Here is a 21322-nt window from a genome sequence, read left to right as displayed (position 1 = left end):
AAAAAGAGGCAGCCATGTATTTTTATTTTTGTTTAATAAACATCCTGTGACACGTACTTATTAAACCATGTATTGCACACCCACACTTTCACACACATATTTCAGCTTTGGGAGTGTCTCCTTAAATCCATCACTATTTATTGTATTCTGACATTGCCTCACCCTTTGTTTAGAGAGAGAGGGGAATTAAATTCAGTGTGCCCAGTAGAACTCTCCCTTCAAAAGTCTCTAAGTGCACTCTGCTATGTTTTTACAAGTGTTTTTATCATGGCAACATCTTGTTTACTTTAGTTGCCTGCTCAAACTGCTTGGAACATGTTAAGAAAACATTTGGGGAGAGTCTCCACAAAGCTGCCTTTGTTTAATAGCAGGCAAGAGTGCGAGCAGCTCACCGAGGTGTTAACTCTCAAACCCTTAAGCACTTCCACATGAAACCTACCAACTGATACTGTGGGCCTCCAAAAACAATCAAAAATCAAAAATAAAGAGTACATCAGGCATTATAATGCTCTTACAAAGGTCTCCAAAGGTTGGGAGAAATGTTGAAAATATAAGTGAAGAGAGGTGTGTGTGTGTGTGTGTGTGTGAGTGTGTAGTCAGCAGAACACAGTGTACTGTGTACCAGTGAGAAAGAAAGGTGAGGAGGACTCTAACGTCAACCAGATTTCAGCTCCACACGCCAACAGTAACAACTAACACAGGACTGAAATGTTGTTTTAAACTGTGTGTGTATTTATTCTATCTTTTAAAGAAAACATTACATACCTACACGCACTATCTTGATAAATACAAAGCACCAAGTCCCTGTTCCTGTTTTTGGGTTCAGCACACAGAAGGGCGGGGTTGGGTTCATAGCGGAGCCTGGTGTTTTTATGAGGGTCAAGACCCTTCTCTTCAGTGTCCAGTCAGAGGTCAGAACCAGTGAAACACTGCAGTGCCCTCTAGTGCTGCACTGTCTGTCTGCTGAAACCACAAAAACTCATCTCTCACACCTCAACTCGACGTACGTTATGCAGCCTTGTACCACTGCAAAAAACACAAATAAGCCAGACAGAAAATAATGTAAAATAAAATAAGTTCAAAAAACTGAAATACTTAAAGAAAGGTGTAAACATGAAATTAATGATAATTAAATTTAATACTCTATGCTATATTTTAATACTTTAATTACTTTTAATACTATAGAAATAATTAGAAATATGCATCAGAATTTTTGTCTGCATTTTAAATGTAAATACTCCTGTAAAGACCAAACAGTGAAGATGACAAACCTTCCTCAGAGAGAGCCTTAAGCTTTGGGCCCAGTCTATATAATTAGAAATTGTAAAGAAAAAAAATAATAGGCAAACTAACTGATATGTAAAAAGCAGACTGTTACAGGAATGTCTATTTAACTTGTTTTATTGTGGCAATTTACATTAGGGACTGTCATCCTGCCGGAGAGCTTTTAAGTGTGGCTTCATTTGAAGTCCAGAAAGTGACACATGCCAACGTTCATAGTCTCTCTCGATGTCAATTCCCCATATCCCCTGCTCCCGTGTCCAGACACTCCTCTCAAGGCTGCATTAGGGCCATTTGAATATTTCATTTCCTATTAATTATGCACTGTGACTCTCCATGTCATTAGAAGAAATAAAGTGGAATGTAACAAAGGATGAAAAGAAGCAGGGCACATGTCTCCTATGAACAGAGAAATTCCAAAGCTGCTCACGTAGGCTAACCTTCATTGAAAATTCAGTCTGTGCCAGTTAAATTGAAGTTGAAATGTCTTTACCTATTATTTTCTTCTTTGAAATTTAGTAAGATGTCCTGAAATGTTTACCAGTTTCATTTTCCGACCTACTTAATTAAATGGGCATTTATTTGACTCAAACAAATGGAAAGCCCAGAGAAGTCTGAATTGATTTCAGCATGGGGGTTATTGCCCACGCTTTCTTTAAATATGCCTTTTTAATATTTTTTTTTTCTCGCCACAATAATTAACTTCAAGTGCTGAATGTATATCACAGTCATTTTGAAAAATGTATTATCAAAACACAATAGGAGGACCTAAAGGAGGGAAGAGACCACGTTTCTCATAACGATTTAAATCATTCACCTCAAGGTTGAAAATACCGCAGCTGAACAGAAACCTTCACATTTCAAGCAGAGCACTATCAATTTTCCTTCCCTTCACATGTGTCTGTTTTCTGAGTGTCTGTGTGGTGTTTAATGCACAAATGTGTTGTCTGTACATAAAGCAATGGCATCAAATTTATTGGGCTATCATAACGCCAGCGCTGCCACTGTGCCTTCATAGGTCGACTCTGGCTATTTTTGATTTGCAGTAAATGACAGAAAAAGTGCATTTGAAAAGGCAGGCGCGTTACACACCTCTCTCCCATCAGCCGGCGCCACTGTGTGCACACAGACATGCCTTGTGACAGTGACCTACATGGTCACCGAAGATGTGATATAATTTATGATATATATAATATATTGGATCCATTAGCGAGCATAATGAAGTAGTGAAATGAAAGGGTATTTGTGAAATCAGTTCAAACATCCTGCTCGGATTATGATTAAATGATTAATGAAATGCCCCTGCATAAGCATTTTCAAACAGTAATTCATGCGGCTGCTGATAAAATTCCTCCAATCATATTTCCTTCACTCGTGAACCTTATCAGCTCCATTTTATATAAATCACAGAAAAAAACCCTGTCTGCTACCCGGCGAGCTACTTATTTAGATTAGTTATAAACGTACAGGAAAAGAGAACATCTTCCCTGTATAAAATAACCGTGCATAATTATATCCATAATTCAAGTTTGTGACAGATCCCATCTCCTTGTCCTGTTGTCCTCGGCATTCGTTCTGGCTTTATTTGAATTCTCTTAATTTTAATGACACAATTAACAGAAAAAACACCACAAAAAGGGCAAATACAACAAGGCAAAAGGAAGCTGGAATGAGAAGAAATTGCATTAGGGCACTGGTGCATAATTTAGCAAAGGAGTCCAACCTGAAATTCTTCAATCATCCCTCTTATCTGTGAGCTGTAGTTGGAGCAGACATGACTGCCATGAAATATTGAGTGTCATTCTTGTATGTTAAAAGAAGTATTTCTTCTGGTTCTGCAGATTTTGTATGCGTGATATTTGCAATACGCTGTTAGTTTTATGTTGACACTCATGCATAATATTTACCAAAATGTTACCACTTATTTCCTATGAATTGTGCTTGACTCGGTTACCAGATTACGTCATCAAACCACACATCACAGGACTTTTAGTTTCTTACATCTAAAAGGCTGCTGAAGGCGAAAGTCAAACTGACATCAGCTTTTTTGTGTGTTCTCTGTTTTTTGTTTTCCAGGCATCTTAACAATGAGCATGCCCTGGATGACAGGAGCACGGCCCAGTGTCGGGTGCAAATGCAGGTCGTACAACAGCTGGAGCTGCAGGTATTGTCTCTCAGTTTGTTTTGGCCCAAATATTTATGTGTCTTCTTCTCCTGACACTTCCTCAGTGTCTGCCGTACCCCTCCCTGTCCTTCTGATATCAGCCATGGGGTCAGTCATGGAGGGGGGGGGGCGAGCAGCAGAATAAAATAATTTTGTACATTTGCAAGTGATCAGTCATTAAAAATGTGTTATGTATGCATGACAGCCAGGAAAAGATATATGAAGGGCCCGGGGCTAAGTAGAGAAGATAATTACATTTTGAATTTTACTGGGTTTTAAAGTTATTTATGACTTTTAACTGTTTGGCACCAACAATAAAACACTTGGTAAAATGAATCGGCAGCATAGTGTGGATAGGAGCTCAATGTGGAAGGAAAACAGCCCACCGCAGAAAACTTAATCAGTGGTTTTAATACCATTTCCCCTATGTGTGATCTTTCTTTGTCTTTTTCTGCAAGAAAGAAAAATCTGTACAAAGTGTACATTAAGAATGCACTGATGGAAAAAGACATGGTTCACCGTCATTCCATTAGGAGGGCATTATAATGCCCAGTGTGTCATATGTGTGTCTGTGTATGGGTGGCGATGGTGGGTTAAATGGCCACTATGCTAATATAAGATTTCACTTATTATTATTATGAAACCAACCATTCCATTAAACTGCATTTTTATTAATTAGCTTCTGCTACAGTTGCAGGGCAAATATAGCAAGGATCGAATGTAATGTATTCCAGATTGTATGCAGCATTCTCTTGTGGCTCACATATTAGCCACATAATACCCAAAAAATGACTGATAATGAGTATAAAACAGTTGTGGTTTACAGGATGTTAACTTTAAACAATGAGAGTTCAGTTGCTCAAACATAATACCATGCCAACGTCCTGTTATTTCCGCTCTCGTGGTGTATTTACCAGAGAGGTGGAGCGAAGGTTTATCAGACACAGACTTCCTCTGCATGCAGCCTATCACCATAATTTAAGCTGGCAGCTAAGACGGCGCTGAGTTTTAGACAGGTAGAAAGGGCCTGTTATTGGCAATGAGGCGCAGTATCTTTTAACCTTGAATTGGAGACAGTAGTTAGATTGTCTGAAGTGCAGAGTTGTTGACAGCTTCCAAAATCATTTTGCTCAAGAGCAAAAAGATCAATGCTCATTGTAAAAGATGCCTTCGCTGCAAAGGGATGTATGGAATTAACACAAGTAGAGAAATAGATTTTTTCCCTTTTGTTCATAAAACATTGAATATGTTCTCTTTCTTCATTACAGCTAGCAAAAGACAAAGAGCGTCTGCAAGCTATGATGACACACCTTCATGTCAAGTCCACGGAGCCCAAAGCCACCCCACAGCCGGTGAGCAGCAACCCTGTCATACGTCTCTCTCTTGTTCCTCCCCCATCCTTTTGTTTGTCTTAATTGGCACACATGTATTCATTAATCCCTTCCTCCATCTTCTTATTTATCTGCTAAATAAAAACAGCTGTTCTCTTGAGGGAGGCAGTAAATATTGTTTGGACCACATCTGCTGACATCCGAGATTTAATTTGGAGTCGGTGATGAACTGGATGCACACTCTGTAACAGCCCCCATCTCAGCCTCAGAGAACCAGTGCCTATTTGGGCAGACAGAAAAGATGAGAAAACAATATAATGGTGATAATAACTGACATTCTATTTTATAAATACATCAAATTTATTTGTAGTGCTTTTAAAGGCAAAAAAGTTAAAAAGTGCTTTCCTGCCAGATAACGTAAGATATAAGAAACATTTATTAAAATACCCACAACAAATTCATGCTAACGCATGTAGAATAATCAAAAAAGAAGAAAAAAGATGAAACATTACTACATGATGAAACAATTGAAGCAATATATTAAAATTAGATATTTCAAGTAGGGGCTTAAAATAAGATATTCTTGGTTGAGTGATACGTAGATATAAGATATTGCTTACTGATGTTGAAAGAAACATTCTAAGGTTGCTAGCTGATGTCAAGGAGTGTCATTCCAAAATATAGGTGGTAGTAGCACCTGCTGATTTTGATTTTAATTTAGATTTTCTATGATAACAGATGAATCCTCATTTTTGGTTAACAAATTTGACAGGAATTACCCTCAGCCATCATTAAAAGTTATTAGTAAAATTAGATCTAAACAAAGGCGAATCTTGGGTCAAGGTGTAATTTATTTTGTCCAAGAAACGTAACGTTACAGTTTTTATGCATAAACATCTCAACAGCATTCGTCACATTTGATTAAGTTGTAGTTTCATTTTAAATGTTGTTTAAGTTGAGTTTGGCATCAAAGTCAACACCAGAATGAAGGTCAGTTAACATTAAAATCTTTCAGGATGAGAAAAGAAACAAAAATATCTTAGTGGTGATTCACCAAAGTTTTCTGCAGGTGAACAACTGAAATTTTTTAATAAATGTAACAGCAGATCAATTTATTATCTTCTTGACACATTCCAGACATCATGCTTATCACTCTTAATATATGCCATGCCATAAAGCCTACTGCTTAATCCCTATCCTATAGGGGCAAGGGCTTAACATATGGCATTTAAGTGTCTGCGCTATTTTGTCATGTTTAGGAAGGGGCCTCACCACCATATTTCAGTCTGTATGACAGTTCATTCAGAGAGCCAAATGTGGAAAGATCATTTTACTGCAGGGCGCGATTCTGAAATCACGCACACCCACACACAGATGCACAGTATATATGCTGGAGTCTTGTCTCTCAGCACACTGTGCAGCTTGGATCATTTATTTACAGTCGGAGAGGTGGCTATTGACGTGCAGAGGCTGCATGTGCGCTCCACACAGCGCAGCCAGTCAACATAAAGCGCCTGGAGATCGACAATAGACTGTCTGTTATAGCTGCGCCTGTGTCACACACACTGATTGTGTAGATTAGAGTGCAAAACGAGAGCTCTGACACAGGGACATTTGTATATGAAAAGTGGTAGGGGCTGCAGATAGCATCTTGAGTTGACTACCTCTCCTCTCTCCCCGGGGCCCGTGAGAATGGCTGTGTCAGAGCTCAGTGTTAACACTCTCAAGGGGGCAAGCTGGGATTTTTATTCAAATAAATAGACTTCCATTCTCCAGCGCCGCTTTGCCTGCTGCGAGCTGCTATGATAAATTTGCCTGGCTTCGGCTGGGTGAGTGGTGGACTTACACAGGTCAGGGCCCATGGCCCCACTGAGGCTTTAGTGAGATTGCAGCATCAGAGGTGGCCACCAAAAAAAACTGTCCTTTGAGTAGATGCAGAATGAAAGTATTCTCAGAGCTGACTGGAGATACAGCCACTCTGAAGAAACAATTGTGTTCTTCCAGTAATTGCTAGTTATGCTTTTCTGCTATTCTGTGCTGTGGCTTATAATAAAGGCATGTATAAGTAGCCAACTGTCATAGCAGAGTAGCACGGATGAATGTGCTGGTTTACATTTAGTTATAATTAAAGACAAACAAACTGATACTGTGCATGCACAACGTCAAATGAATAGGATTCATTTTATTCTTCTGAGGTGGGGGGTGGAAGGGTGGGGGGGCATCAAAACAAAATGCGCCACATTAGCAATGCGTGTTTCTGTGTGTGTATGCCTGTGTATGTGCGTGTTTGTATTTGCCTGTGTGTGTGTGTGTGTGTGTGTGTGTGGGTGTGTGGGTGTCTGCACTCTGTGTCACTAAGCATTCTTGTCAGAAATCTGACCTTTTACGCCATACATAATTAAGGAGGGACTTTTTGTTTATTTTCTTTAGCAGCTTGCCGAGTCAAAGCCAGTATAATTAGATCACCAATTACCATTTAATTAATTTCAGTATGAAGTCTCATTTTGTCTAGGCACTGGAGTGAGCCCAAATGGTGAGGCAAACAAAGGCAAGGCTATTACCAGCCTGTCTGGCCTATTGTTGAAGCCTCTCTGTGTTTATTGCCAGGGAATATGGATGAAACATGAAACAAAGCCTGCTAATCCACAGGAAGAGAAGTCAACACCGCAGCCCCTTTCTATTGATAGCATTGTGTCAGAAACATGCAAACCCAAGTGTGATTTATTTTGCTCATGATTTAGAATAACACGTCTTCTGCCACTGTTGGTGAGGATGTAGTCTACATTCGTGCATCCCAGCAGTAATCCAAATTATTTGGACAGACTCTGCCAAAAAGCCATAGTTCAGCCTCCAAAACATAAATAGACATTGTGAGGACTTGGACACATGTCTGTTAAAGTGGGAGAATAAGAAAACACAAATGTCACTCATTTTGGTGAGAGCAGTTTGAACCATAATAATTTAATAAGGTCTAATTTTTTGTTAAAAAAAATAAAAATAAAATTGAAAATTAATAATAAATAATAAATAAAACAAAACAAAAAATATTGTTATGACAGTACCGTGTCAGCACTGAATTCTGGGGATACCGATCTTGGATTTTTTCTATCTATATTATACCTGTTGGTAATGAGTGTTAATGAAATGTTAAATAATTGGAGGCTGAACAGATGTATGTTCACTTTCACCTGTCTGTCGTCGAACCCTCCATCACCTCCAAGGCATTATCAGCAGAAATCAGAGATTGTCTCACTTTTTCTAGCTCTCCATTTCTCTCACTGTATTTTCCTCGTCTTTCTTTTTCTCACAGTCTGAAGTCATGTTTAATTTGGAAACTGGCCTCCTTCGGCAAATTAGCAATTAGAACAATTTTGTTGGAATATGTATCTGTGTCATTAGTTTTCCTGCCAATTAATAGCTAGAGCAGGGGGTCAGGCCAGAATTTTCCACTTGACTGCTGCTCCAGTATGGAGGCTTGGCACTTGGCTTGGAGCCGCCACAGCTGCTGGAAGCCATGCTATACCTTTGGAGCACTTGCCATAATTAGTTTACCTTGTAGCCATTATTACTTAAACCCCTCCTCCTTAGCCCACCCATCTACACATGCAGGGCTCAGTGGTAAAACCAAATATTCTCTATATAAGACTGTCCATGAAAATACTGTGAGGCCATCCTTACCGCGGCCATTGTGGCCCTGATGATGGAGGTCAGTCAGATACAGTAGTTAATCATCAGATCACCTCCATAAGCAGCTCCTAATTAGAGTCCTCACAATACAATTTCAGCTTGTAATTAGCCCAGATTGGCTTCTTCCTCTGGCTGCCTTATTAGCAGGGCTGCTCAGCGGTAGGTGAGAATCACACTGTCATTTTTCAGAGCTGTCCGGGCCGCCCATCTTCCCTTCTCTACTCAACCCTCAGTAGTTACCATTCTGTGGACCCACAGTTGGTGGATGGGGGGTCCAAACAGGACAGGTGGGACAAAAGATTTAACAAAGGCGATGAAACAGAAAGCTGGAAACAGTCCTGACACGGCAGCAAGGGAGAGAGAGGGAGGGAGGAGAGAGCAGAGCGTGAAGAATAGAGGAGGTGGAGGAGCGGGGCTCCAGGGTTGTTTTCCAAACATTTAGCGAACGTTCATGGATCATCTCAGGGTCCGCCTGCAATTAGAGAGATGATATGCATAGTCAATGAGGCGTCTGAGACACAGGGATAATTAGAGGACTAACTGTGCTCCTGTCTACCTGTCTGTGTTTCTCTGTTTGTCTGGTCTTCCTGTCCTTAGCTCAACCTGGTGTCCAACGTCACATTGTCCAAATCGGCCCCTGAGGCCTCTCCCCCTCTGAGCCTGCCGCAGACCCCCACCACACCCACAGCACCCCTCACACCCCTGTCCCAGACCCACTCCGTCATCACAGCCAACAGCCTCCACAGCGTGGGCCCCATGCGACGGCGCTACTCAGAAAAGTACAACATGCCCATCTCTCCAGGTACTGTAGGATGAACACACATACTCACACTCTACACTCATCTGCCCTGCTCAATAACTTACACGCAAACCATATACACTGTATCTGTATATACACACAACCATGTAATCATGCTATAATTTGTGTTATCAGCCACTGATAGGACATTACTGTTGACACCTGATCACTTTATTCCATGTTGACACAGTTTGTGTTTGTTCCCTGTGTGCAGATCTCAGTCAGAACAAAGAGTTTTACATGAATGCAGATGTTAGGCCGCCGTTCACGTATGCCTCACTAATAAGACAGGTAAGGACTGTCTGACTCTGCTTGTTCTTTTCAATGTCTAAATTTGAAAAATAGGGCCTTTAACATCCTCCACCCTGCCAAGCCATAGCAAGAAATACAGCAGATATGCACTCAGCTATTTAGAAGTTCACAAACTACATTTGTTCCACTTATTTCTCTGTTCCTTCCATGTTAAGTTTTGAATACAATTTAGACAGAGGAGCAGATTAACCATCTTCAAATGAGTGCAAGAATGGTATGGGATTCAAAAAACAGCCACATATGACAATTGCATTTGATTAAGCATTTCAGTGGCTGTGATTATTACCAAATTCATTTCACACAACAGTAGGGATGAACCTGTTTTAAGATGGCCAGTCAATTATAGCTCGGCCGCAGTAATCTGGGATCTCAGGAATTAATCTGAGCCGGCCATAATTGCTGCCCTGTAATCTGCCTGAGAAATGTTTTTGCTTGCCCTTCATTTACACCCACAAAAGAAAATATATTCAAATCTGCCATTTTGAATGGAAAGTGCAGAAGACTTTTATAAACAGAGTAAGGAGTACACTTTACACGGACAGTTTATTTGCTGTTTTCTGTGTTTTTCTCAAGAGAACACACACAAACCTGCATGCCTCTTGTGAATTATTGATCACTCTGTGAAAGGAGCAAAATTCTAAATGTTTGTTTCTGTCACTGTTCCTCATCCAGGCAATCCTCGAATCTCCAGAAAAGCAGCTAACACTAAACGAAATCTACAACTGGTTCACACGAATGTTTGCATATTTTAGGCGCAACGCAGCGACGTGGAAGGTAATTTTGCTGTTCCTCCTGACTTCTTTAAACCAGAAGGAAACATTGTGTTGATGTTAGGGAGAATTAAATGATAGCCAGGCATAATATATTTATAAATGAACCTCTACCCAAACGCATACCAATACTCCACTTATTCTGTCTAAATGAACCACCTTTTAAACAAACATAAGAACCACATAGAAAAACCAAGGAGAGGAATATGTGCATTCTTGTATTAAAAAAGGGGGGGGACAATCTTCCTGTAATATGTGGGGATGTTCTGGTGGTGGGTGGCATTAGTTTAACATAGCAGTGCTCTGCCAGTGACTCCTGGCTGAGCCTCTCACACTCCCTTCAGAAGGGAACACTCTGTTTTCCACCAGGCCACAAACACACACACACACACACACACACACACACACACACAACAAAAACAAAACAACTAAATCTAATCTAAAACAACAGAAATGAGACATGAAAGTGAGATTTGAATGAGAAAGACAGTGATGAAGCACTGAAAGCCTCTCCTAAGCCTTAGCTGATCTGTCACATGCAGCTGGATGAGACCCAACACACACACACACACACACACACACACACACATACATAGGCTAGCGCCACTCTGCTCCACCCCCATCCTCCATCAGCTCCCACACTTAATGACATCCTTCCATAGGGGCACATTGGTGTTATAAACACTGGATTCCACAACTCTCTCTCTACACACACACTTAGTATATACACATGCACTCAGCATAGCTCCTGGAATAACAAAGCGATGATATATGCAGGTCTACTTTCATGCCTAAATGACTTGGATTGGACTCTGGATTTAGGTTTTAATAGCTCTTTTTCTCACATTGTAATGGGAAGTGCCAAGTCAAAATGACCAGAACCTTTTCTAGTCAGTGAAAATATTCTGAATAAAATGTTAGGTCTCTATAGCTCACTCATTACATTTGTACTGACTTATCAGAAAAGGCAGCATTGTGAATGATAAGAACAAAGGATGTCACTAACTCTATTGCCATGGAAACCAAGAAATATTTGTTTTGTTTAAGTCATTTGAAACTTCAGGACCATTTACTGCCAATAACATTCTGGTTTATTTATTGTTTTCATTCAGGTTTCATCCAGTCTGTCAAAATATTTCTTCTTTGAAATGACATTTTTCCCATGCAGATGTGTTTACTGCACTGATAGCAACCTTTTCCTTTCTCTCTTTGTTTTTACACCAACTGCAGAATGCAGTCCGGCATAATCTTAGTCTTCACAAGTGTTTTGTGCGGGTAGAAAACGTAAAAGGGGCTGTGTGGACAGTTGACGAACTTGAGTTCCAAAAGAGACGGCCTCAAAAGATCAGTGGGTAGGTTTGGCCTTTTGAGCCCTGACTAGCGTCTGTCTCACTGTTTACTGATGGAAAGACGCTGCTGCTACTGCTGCTGCTACTGCTGCTGCTTCATCTCATTGTCTGTGTGCCATAACGTCCAAAGTCCCTGCTTGCTTTGGCGTGCCTCCCCTTCATGCTTTCAGAAGCCTTTTGGTGGTGGCTCATAAGCCACAATGGCTTATTTTCATTTTGATCCTCACCCTCTCCCCTCCTTCCTGTGTCTGTCTGTCTGTGTGTCCGTCCTCTGTCTGTCCTGTCGATCACTGCATCTGCATCTGGCTGTCCCCCTCGCTGGTTTGCTTTCCCAGGGTGCCATTCGCACCAACCTTTCCCTGCATAAGTGCTTTGTGAGAGTAGAGGATGAGTTTGGGTCCTTTTGGACTGTTGATGATGAGGAGTTTAAGCGTGGCCGCCACATACAGCGAGGTCGCCCTCGGAAACACGCCGCTGATGAGAACTTTGACGAGCTGCTCGTACAGTAAGCACTTCCGCCTGTCCCGCAAACCCCAGAGGCCCAGCCCTACCTGCATGCTCCGCCCTCAGTGTTGTCATCATGCTTTTTGTGTTTAGCTCGCCATTCATCATGCTTTCGCAAGGTCTGTCTCCATGAACCTCTTCTTTCTTCCCATGAAATGCAAAATGTTGAAGATAGTTGTGTGGTATTGTCAAGTGATTGAACATTTTAGAACTATAGCCTTAATATCCACATTACTACACCGGTAATTGTATTAAGTTCTTATACAAAGTGCATTGATTTCTTTTTATGAAATAAGATACCGTAGCTGAGGAATGCATGCTAGGTGAGACATGAGTCTGTGGTTGTAATTTAATTTTTCTGTTTGCAGAAGTCCTGCCTTAGTGAAGAACATTCAGACCAGCTTGGGCTATGGTCCGACCCTCTCTGCTGCCTTCCAGGTAAAAATAAAAAGTGACTTCATCTTTAGCTGCCTCACTCAGTAAATAATAAAAGGCTCTCATATCACCAGTCACCTATTTAGGGGATGTACTGGTATGAAAAGAGTGATGGGCAACTGAGAAAGTGCTGACAACTCTCTTCCGTTTCACATTTAATGCCTCGGGCTTTGCTTTTCAGGCTTCAATGGCAGAAAACAACATACCTCTATACACTACTGCTTCCATTGGAAGTCCCACCCTCAACTCCCTGGCCAACGCCATCCGTGAGGAGATGAATGGAGCGATGGACCATGGAAACAGCAACGGCAGTGACAGCAGCCCGGGACGCTCGCCCCTGCCAGCTATGTGAGTGGCACACACGCTTTCTATCTCCACCGCAGTCTGTGTAAGAAAAGAGAAGCGAGGAAAAGAGTTTCAGCTGCTTACTCCACTGAGGCAGCAACACTCTAAATAGATTTAGACAGAAAATGATTTCAGTGCCCACCCAAAATGCTCTAAAATTACCTCTGATAATTACCGTTAGATGAAACAGAAACAATGCCGGAGAGGACAATAAATAAAGTGAAGAGGGATGATATTGGAGCGGTGTGTGGGGTCACGGCCAGAGCTGTGGCTGGCCTCCCTGCAGAACAGGAAACTCCACCTTTTCAAAGGAAGAAAAGCCCGGAGCCCCTCTGTTATTTTAACAGCAAGTTTATGAACTCTCCTTTATGTGTCCTGCTGTCTGTCTCAGGCCCGCCATAATCAGCATTCCAATTTGTTAAAATATTTACAAAATGCCAGAACACAGAGTGACGGAGCTGTTGGCTCCCACACGGTGAAACACAAGCTGCAACACCTTCAGAAACGCCTCTGAGCCGCTGAAAGAAATACAACACAAAAGCATAATTAGTCTGGAGGACATCATCCAAGATTCTCGTGTAGGAAAGTTGCGGTCGGCCTGGAAACCGCAGCTCCCCGTTCACTTGTTGTATAGGAGTGTCTGCTAAGTTGTTTGAAGCCTAAAATAATACAGCACACGCTGCATCGTTTCCAGATGTGGGGGCAGACCACCGATGTGCAGCACGGGTAGACTCAGGGATGGCCTCCTGAAATGTCTGAGCTTGGGGGAAATTCTGCCTGAAAACAAAAAAGGTGCAGTAATGAGCTCCTGGCCAAATGGAGGAAAGTGCCATCCTTAATCACTGTGAACATAGCTCTGAGCATGGCTGTGGAACAGGAAAGGCAGAGACAGGATGGGTGTGCTGGCCTAAAGGCAGCCTGCTTCTCCCTCTGCCCCTCTGCTTCTATCTTTAGGCTGATGGAGCTCACAAACTCTTTCTCCATAATTATGTCTATAAGCTTTATTCAAGCACAAAATGAGTTAAATCTGTTTTCTTTTGCTTTTAAAGAACTTTATTCTCTTATTAACAAAACATACCCAGTGTTTCATGCCTACGGATTGAGCATTAAATGTTATATAGTAGCACCATCACTGGAAGTCTCCTCTTGCTCAGGGAATAAGCGATAAACTAACATGTGCAAAAAATATCCCTGTTTTACTATGATGCTTTGGCACACGCTGTTCCAAATACAAGTTCACCACCACTGTGTAACAACATGTGTATTCCACATGTGCCAGTGTGCTGTTGGTTGACAGGACGCGGCTTTTTAGCACTGCGAGCACACCAGAGCACTTCTCTTTAAACAGCTAGACGAGAATCAGGTATCGAGAGACTTCTAATTATAAGCAAAGTTGTAGAATCAGCATGAAGTTCAGTAGCATAATAACAACAATTTCATGTCTGCCCTGCAGCCGCAGAGTCAGACCTGAGGCAACGGCACTTGTGGAGTTACTTTGATGTGAATATGATAGAAAAGCTGACTTTACTTTTCCCCCTTTTTATAATTTACACAAAAATATGTCAGCTCATTAGCATATGAGTATCTCCATCACAATAGTTGCAAATCACACAAGACGTCCTGGTGTGAATAAATCAAATGTGGGCTTTGGTGATGAAGAATGTGCCAGTTGTCCCTTGTTGTTGTAGTAAATGAGCCCGGTGCCTCATCCTGACACCGCTCCACCTCCACTACAGCAGCCCGGCACCGCGGGTTAGAGCAGCAAGTCCCCTGCAGCTGCTCATAATGTTTTTTGCTTTTTTCCCCCTCCTTTCTGCCACAGCCAGGCCTCCTCTCCCCCTGTTCTTTATTCCTGCTCTGTTTCTGTAATGAGAAATTTGGCAGATCTCATCTCTTTAGTGGCTCTTTTGCCCAGGCTGTGAGCTGGGGGGGGGGCTCATGTTTTTGCCTTGTTTACAAGTGACAGCGTTATTATTCTCATAAGGGCTCTGTTTCTTATCACAGTGTTGTGCCGAGTGTGCCGCTGCTGCTCTCCTCGCGCGCCTTTCCTGCCAGCGCTTTTCTTCCCTTATTGACACTTGGTTGAAAATATGCATTAATTCTGGAGTTTAAAGCATGTATGCCGGTGTCTGGTCGCTGTGTTTGCTTGAAGTTGATTAATGATAGAAGCCGGCTCGGGGTCGTCCTCTGGAGACCCGCCTCGCAGGTTGTGCATGTTAACGAGCAGGAAGGGGAACACACAGCGCGCCGCTGATCCTCCGCCACCAGGAGGCTGACAACGGCAGCCCACTCGCTCAGCACAGTCCATTCTCTCCTCTCCTCGTCTCACGTTGTTAATCTTCCTCATTTATCAATTCTAAGTGAATACCCTGTTGTCGGTTGCCATGAAAATAAAAAGCCTGCAGCTTTGCCGGGATTGGAATACCTCAAAAGAAAGCTGAAATTATCATCAGCACCAGTGAGGCCCCCACTCACAGGCTCATTGAAGCCAGACATTTGTTTTTGTTCCCCTGCTTCCTTTTTTTTTTTTTATAAACGGAATCAGCACAGGTCTGTATAGTTTTGTGCCTGTGTCTGTGAAAGGTTATAAAAAAAAGGATTTAAGAAAGTTAAGGATAGCAGTACTGAAGCTGCCATGTTACTCTCTTCTCCTCCTCCAGGCATCACATCAGCGTTAAGGAGGAACCACTGGACCCCGAAGACCACGAAGGGCCCCTCTCCCTGGTAACGACTGCCAATCACAGTCCGGATTTCGATCACCACAGAGATTACGATGACGACCAGGGCCACGACGACATGCTGTAAGGCTAGCGCCGCCCCTCCCCAGCCTCAGAGGCAGAGGCAGTCTGGGTCATCTGGGAGACAGAAACGCTCCGCAGATAACAAACACTGAACTGCAGTCTCAGCCACTGATGACAGTTCTCAAATGTCTCCAAGTTAACTTTTTAGTGCCATTACAATACATAGCAAGAACACACACAAAAAACACAGAATACGCCCCACATGAGGGATTTTTTTTCTGATTCCTTTCTACTTTTGATTCAAGTAAAGCTTAAAAAGTGAAAACAAACTTCATTTCTACTTATGTGTCGGATGGACTTGTTCGGTACGGGGCCGACGTGTTCGTGGTCAGAGACCCTCGTCGTGCAGCCAGGACGGACTGCGCTCGGCAGACTGAAAGAGGGGTTGTGTCTCTCCCCGCCCACCCCCTCCACTCCCTCTCCCTCCCTCTCTCAGACACACACATCTGACCACAAACTCACAAGAGAGAGGGAATGACTGACGTTTAATTTACATCGTGTGTGTGTGTGTGAGGGAGAGCGAGTGCGGACTGTTCATTGTCACTGCCTTCAACACTTCTCATTGGTTTGATTCCATCTATGGTGGGAGGGATGTTGTTTTTATTTGGGTGTATTTTTTGTTGGGGGGTGAGAGGTTATAGAATATCAGCATAATGTGTCTTTTCCATTCAATGCTGTTATTGATGTTGCATCTTTGTTTTTGGTTTGTTTTTTCTTCAAACTGATCAGACCTCATGCCCATGCTGTGGAGATTCTGTGTGGTCAGCACTCGATGATGAATGTTTATGATTTCCTTTCATGTTGTTCTTTTAAACACACACATGAAGCAGAATGTCAGATACCAAGTAGTATTTTTCTGTCATTTATTCCACAATCTTCAAAAAAAAGTCACCACTCTGACGTGTAGTCCCCCTCCCCCTTCTCCCCCTCCTCCTCTTGCTCATGAAGTCCATTGGCAATGCACTACTCATAATGAAGGCTCTCTCCACGCATCAATGAAGTTTAATTTAAGATGCGAATGAATGACAGAGAAATCATGCAGGTTATGATTTATCCTTATGAAATTATACTTTAAAACAGCCCCTCACGGCAGAGCATGTTGAGCTGCAACAGAATTTCTGATCACTTACAAGGGTTTTATAAAGCAAAATGAAAATGTCAGGTGTGCACCGGCGAGATAATGATTTAGACCAACTAATTGTGATTCCTGAACACAACTGTCATTGTTAATCAAACGTGTCTGCCTTTCCACACTGTAATTTCAATCAGTGCTTGAAGATAAACGTGCATTCCCTGTAGCTTTATTTGTATCACGCGCATGACTAGTTTTAAGTTTTAGTGAGTGTTAATAATTGCACACCGGATGAAATGCTCGTTTTCTTTCATCGAGGGGAAAAAAATCCCAAGACTTGCAATAAGACCTAAACATTGCACATTCCAGCATTTAACAGCCATCGTAAAGGGCCCAAACCTAACAGTACATGCCATTTAGGGAATGTGGATACCTCAACGTTCAGTGTCACCCAAAAAGCCAATAGTTGTAGTCCACAACATTGAACCAAGTGGAATCCACATGTGGTTTTGTGATGCAGCAACAAAAATTCCAGTTTCCGTAGGGAGTTAAATTTTAAAGGAACCATGAATTTCAAGACTGCAATCAACCACTTATAATTTTGTATTTATTTTTAGTATTATTATTATTTTATGTTTTATTTGGCTTTTTTTTTTTTTTTTTTTTTTTTTTTTATAGTTGTTGATGTGTTTTAATATCTTGTTCTGTGACTACCAAAGATAAACTACAAAGTCAATGTTGTGTGTTCCATGCAGATAGCAGATAAGGCCAAATATCTCTCCTCCATTCTCTTCCACCGGACGATCTCAGCAGCTGTGATCGAGCCGGTGGCAGATCGAATCGAGGAAAATGCTCCTCAAGCTGGTGTTTTCATTAATTCTTATAAAAAACCAAAGGAGTGTCTTGAACAGGACAGCTGCAGTAATGTTTGCAGTGACCAAAACTGAATGGGAGGTGCTGAGAGTCTGACTACATGATGACCAAATTAGGGAAACTTTTTGTCTTTGGGCCAGTGAGTGGAAAAGGGAGCTTTTTGGTCAGGAGCAGATTTGTGTGCAACATAAAGGGTATGTAGATAAAGTCGTTGAGGAAAAAAAGTATACTGGTAAATGGGAAAAGCTTTGCAGAGAACAATGTGAAACGGATTCAATACTTCAACTGGACCACACAATGATTCAGTGTTTCTCTTCTTTTATTCCTTATTCATTTGTATCCTTTGAAATGACTGTATGCCACTTTTTAGGGGTTTTAGCGTCTTTGTTAAGATTGGCAAGACCTTATGATTGTGTTTAGTTTCTGTCAACTTATTACTTTTTATATTAAAAAACACTCCTGTCAACTACTAAGCTGGGTACAAGGTACTTTATGGCAGTTATTGTTATTATTATTATTATTATATTTTTTAAGTTCACCGCTCATTAACTAAAAAGAAAAAGGGCAATCTGTGGTTTCCAGAAGATGTATTTAATATCCAGGCAGCTGTGGGATGGGTCAGTTATAGCCGGGCTAGGATCGTGAGAACAGGGCAGAGCTCGTCCACTAACCCCCAGTCATCTGGCTGGTTTGTTTGGTTCAAAAAGGAGGAAAAGCGCTGGTAGATTAGAACATTCTCAGCATGTGTAGCTTGACATTACTAAAGATAACAGCATGAGAAAACCGTTCGTACGCATACCTCAGTTTAAACCTATAGGGAATGATTCAATTAAATGAGAAAAAATAAATAAACAAACATTTCACTCAGTTATGGTAAATGGACTGTACTTGTATAGCGCCTTTCTAGTTTTCATACCACTCAAAGCGCTTTACACACTACATATCACATTCACACACTGATGGCATGCTAACTGCTCATCAAAGTAACTAATCATTCTCACACACACACACACACACACACACACACACACACACACACACACACACACACTGAAGGCACAGCCCTCGGGAGCAATTTGGGGTTCAGTGTCTTGCCCAAGGACACTTCGACATGTGGGCTGGTGGAAACCGGGTTCAAACCGCCGACCTTCCGATTGGTGGACGACCCGCTCTACCACTAAACCACAGCCGCCCTAGTTGTATGTCTCGCATGTGTAGTCTGATACTGTAGAGAGAAAAATTACAACAAAAAAAAGAGAAAATAAAATGAAATTAGAGCGTGTTTATCTTAAAGGTTTCATCCTTTTTTTCTTCTTCTTTGTTTTGCCAAACCAATCCAAACCTCAGGCCTTTTGTTCATTGAAATATCACCCAGCTGTGTGTGGCACCATTCATCCTGTCAAAGTCTGTTCTCTGATGTACTGATGGGTTGTTTTAAGGGCGTTCCAATATTAGGTTGTACATACATGTCCGTATAGCCTTTGTCTTTTCCTGTCCTTTCCCCTCTCTCTCTCTCTCTCTCTCTCTTTTTTTAAGATCAAAAAATACATTTGTGTTATGATGTTTGCTTTATCGCGACTGCTTTGTATTAACTATGAAATAGCTATGAGAAAAACTGCTGTATGTATTGGAATAGCAAACTGTGCTGCAAATGTATTTTACTTAGTAATCCTTGCTTTAAAAAAAAGAAAAAAAAATCACATCCTCCACGCAGACATCTGGGTGAGCTGGGCAGGGGCAGGCTGGGGGGGAGATTATCCCCGATTTTGGATTTTAAACTGTAATATAGAAAACAGACTTTTCTCTGTTATCATTGACCTAAGCATTTTGTACAGATTTTTTTCCCTCTTTGTGTTAATCTGTTTTTTGATACTTCCTTTTGATGGTCCAACCACTGCCTTCTGTGGCTGTATGTTAAAGATTACTGCTCTGAGAAAAGGGCAGACAGGTATATTTCCTCTACAAGACGGAGATATCTTGCATGACTAATCCCAGGGTCACAGAGATGGGGGGGGGGATATGGTTTAAGTGGTCAGTAATAATATAAGGGTGTATCAATCTAATGATATTTTGTATGAAATTAATAGGAAAAAGAAAAAAATATGCAGTGCCAAGATGTAAAGAATATTGTTAAATGCTGTCTTTTTTTGTTTGAAAAATTGATTTCACTCACGCATCAAAGATGTGTCCTTCTCATCCATGTCATGTAGGTAAAACACAGTTTGTTTGGCATGAAGATATTTATATTTTTATCTCAAGGGTCAATGTAAAATGAGTCGAGCAGTAGGCAGGTCAAAGGTTAGACGCTGCTGGAGACCAACGTCCTGCCAACTGCGGCCGTGTGGCATCAGATCGCCCAACATCACACACTGGCACCCGAGCTAAAACTATTGTTTCATCCATCACCAACCATCCAGCCCGCTGTCATTCCGTCCCGCTCTTTCTCCCTCTCTCACACCACACTTTGTTTTTTTTCCTGATGGAGGGGGAGGGAGGGAGGGAGAGAGAGAGGGGCAGCAGCCCAGGAGCTGTCATGGTGCTCTCATCCTGCAGCAGCTTTCTCTTCTCTTTGAAGATGTACTCTGTAGTTTCTTTTTCCTGTTTTTTTTTTTTTTTTGATAGAGAAATATTATTGCTCATCACTTCCATCAGTCTGTAATCTCCTCATCATTCCTCGTCTGTCTGATGCAGACCACTCTGTTGTAGTCAGTGGCGATGACTGACATGAGCATTCTAAACATGCAATAAAATGCTGGTTGTTCAGATCGTTTCCTCCAAGTCTCTCATTGTATCTGTTTTGTACAGTGTGGCAACACGGAGCTGCACATTTTTATCGTATCAAGTGTAACTGAACTCTAGTGATCAAAGAAGGACGGTGTAATGCAGAATTAAGTAGTCATCTCAAGTTTGAATACATTTACACTGTTTATTTTGACTTGCACAAGGAAGAGGCACTATTTGCAGCATTTATAAGGCTTCATAATGCAAAACACAGGCTTGTGTTTGGCTACTGTAAGGTCAATCAATGCATCAAAAGTTAAGAGACTACATGTTTCAGTTTTGATGAGAGCACCTTTTAGAACCCCTCTTAGTGCTGTTTTCCTCATTATTTTGGCCTGCAGAACAGTTTCATACAGACCTGTGTTTGTCATCTGCTGCAGGACTCTCAGCCTCAACATTAAATTATATCGTAATTAAAAAGAGACAGTTAAACTGTCTTTTCCTAACAGCAATTTAGGTAACTGCATTTGATAAGCTATAAATTGTAACAGCATTAAATTTCCAGAAATAATAGTGATATGGATTTGGTGACAGGAGCTAATGCTGATGACCAAGACTTGCGTTTTTACGATGGAGGCACAGGTCATGTTGGCCACTAAACAGGAGACAGAGATCAAGTCTAAGCACTTTTAATCTTGTGAAACAAGCAATTACAAATAGTTGCATTGATTTGTTAAAAAGCTTTAGGTGACATAAATCGTTTCTTGCTTAGCTTATTGCTGGAAAACATAAATGTCACGTGTATTATTAATTAAGGCCTCTGAAAGACAAGATTTAATGGAAACGATATAAAATCACAAGCGATCTTTCCGTAGGCA

The 21322-nt window shown here is 41.5% G+C and overlaps 1 protein-coding gene across 25 annotated transcripts in view; it reads left to right on the top strand.

The window, feature by feature from the left end:
• The window catches only part of foxp1b (forkhead box P1b), a 155400-nt gene extending 134914 nt beyond the window's left edge, over window positions 1-20486 (top strand). For 18 of the 25 annotated variants that reach the window (XM_044181774.1, XM_044181640.1, XM_044181717.1 and 15 more), the window contains 9 exons: window positions 3358-3445; window positions 4714-4797; window positions 9061-9265; window positions 9477-9553; window positions 10247-10348; window positions 12029-12198; window positions 12566-12635; window positions 12814-12980; window positions 15638-20486. In XM_044181774.1, coding sequence (XP_044037709.1) covers window positions 3358-3445; window positions 4714-4797; window positions 9061-9265; window positions 9477-9553; window positions 10247-10348; window positions 12029-12198; window positions 12566-12635; window positions 12814-12980; window positions 15638-15782 — 1108 coding nt within the window. In that variant the 3' untranslated portion in view covers window positions 15783-20486. Of the gene's footprint in view, window positions 1-3357; window positions 3446-4713; window positions 4798-9060; window positions 9266-9476; window positions 9554-10246; window positions 10349-11574; window positions 11697-12028; window positions 12199-12565; window positions 12636-12813; window positions 12981-15637 lie in introns of those variants that run through there. The other 7 variants (XM_044181744.1, XM_044181736.1, XM_044181757.1 and 4 more) reach the window with 4 other exon arrangements.
• The last annotated feature ends 836 nt before the right edge of the window (window positions 20487-21322 follow it).

This window comes from Siniperca chuatsi, linkage group LG2 (assembly GCF_020085105.1).
Source record: "Siniperca chuatsi isolate FFG_IHB_CAS linkage group LG2, ASM2008510v1, whole genome shotgun sequence".
Taxonomy (NCBI): Eukaryota; Metazoa; Chordata; class Actinopteri; order Centrarchiformes; family Sinipercidae; genus Siniperca; species Siniperca chuatsi.
The sequence above is the reverse complement of the archived record's forward strand: the minus strand, read 5'-3'. Positions and strand labels throughout refer to the sequence as shown.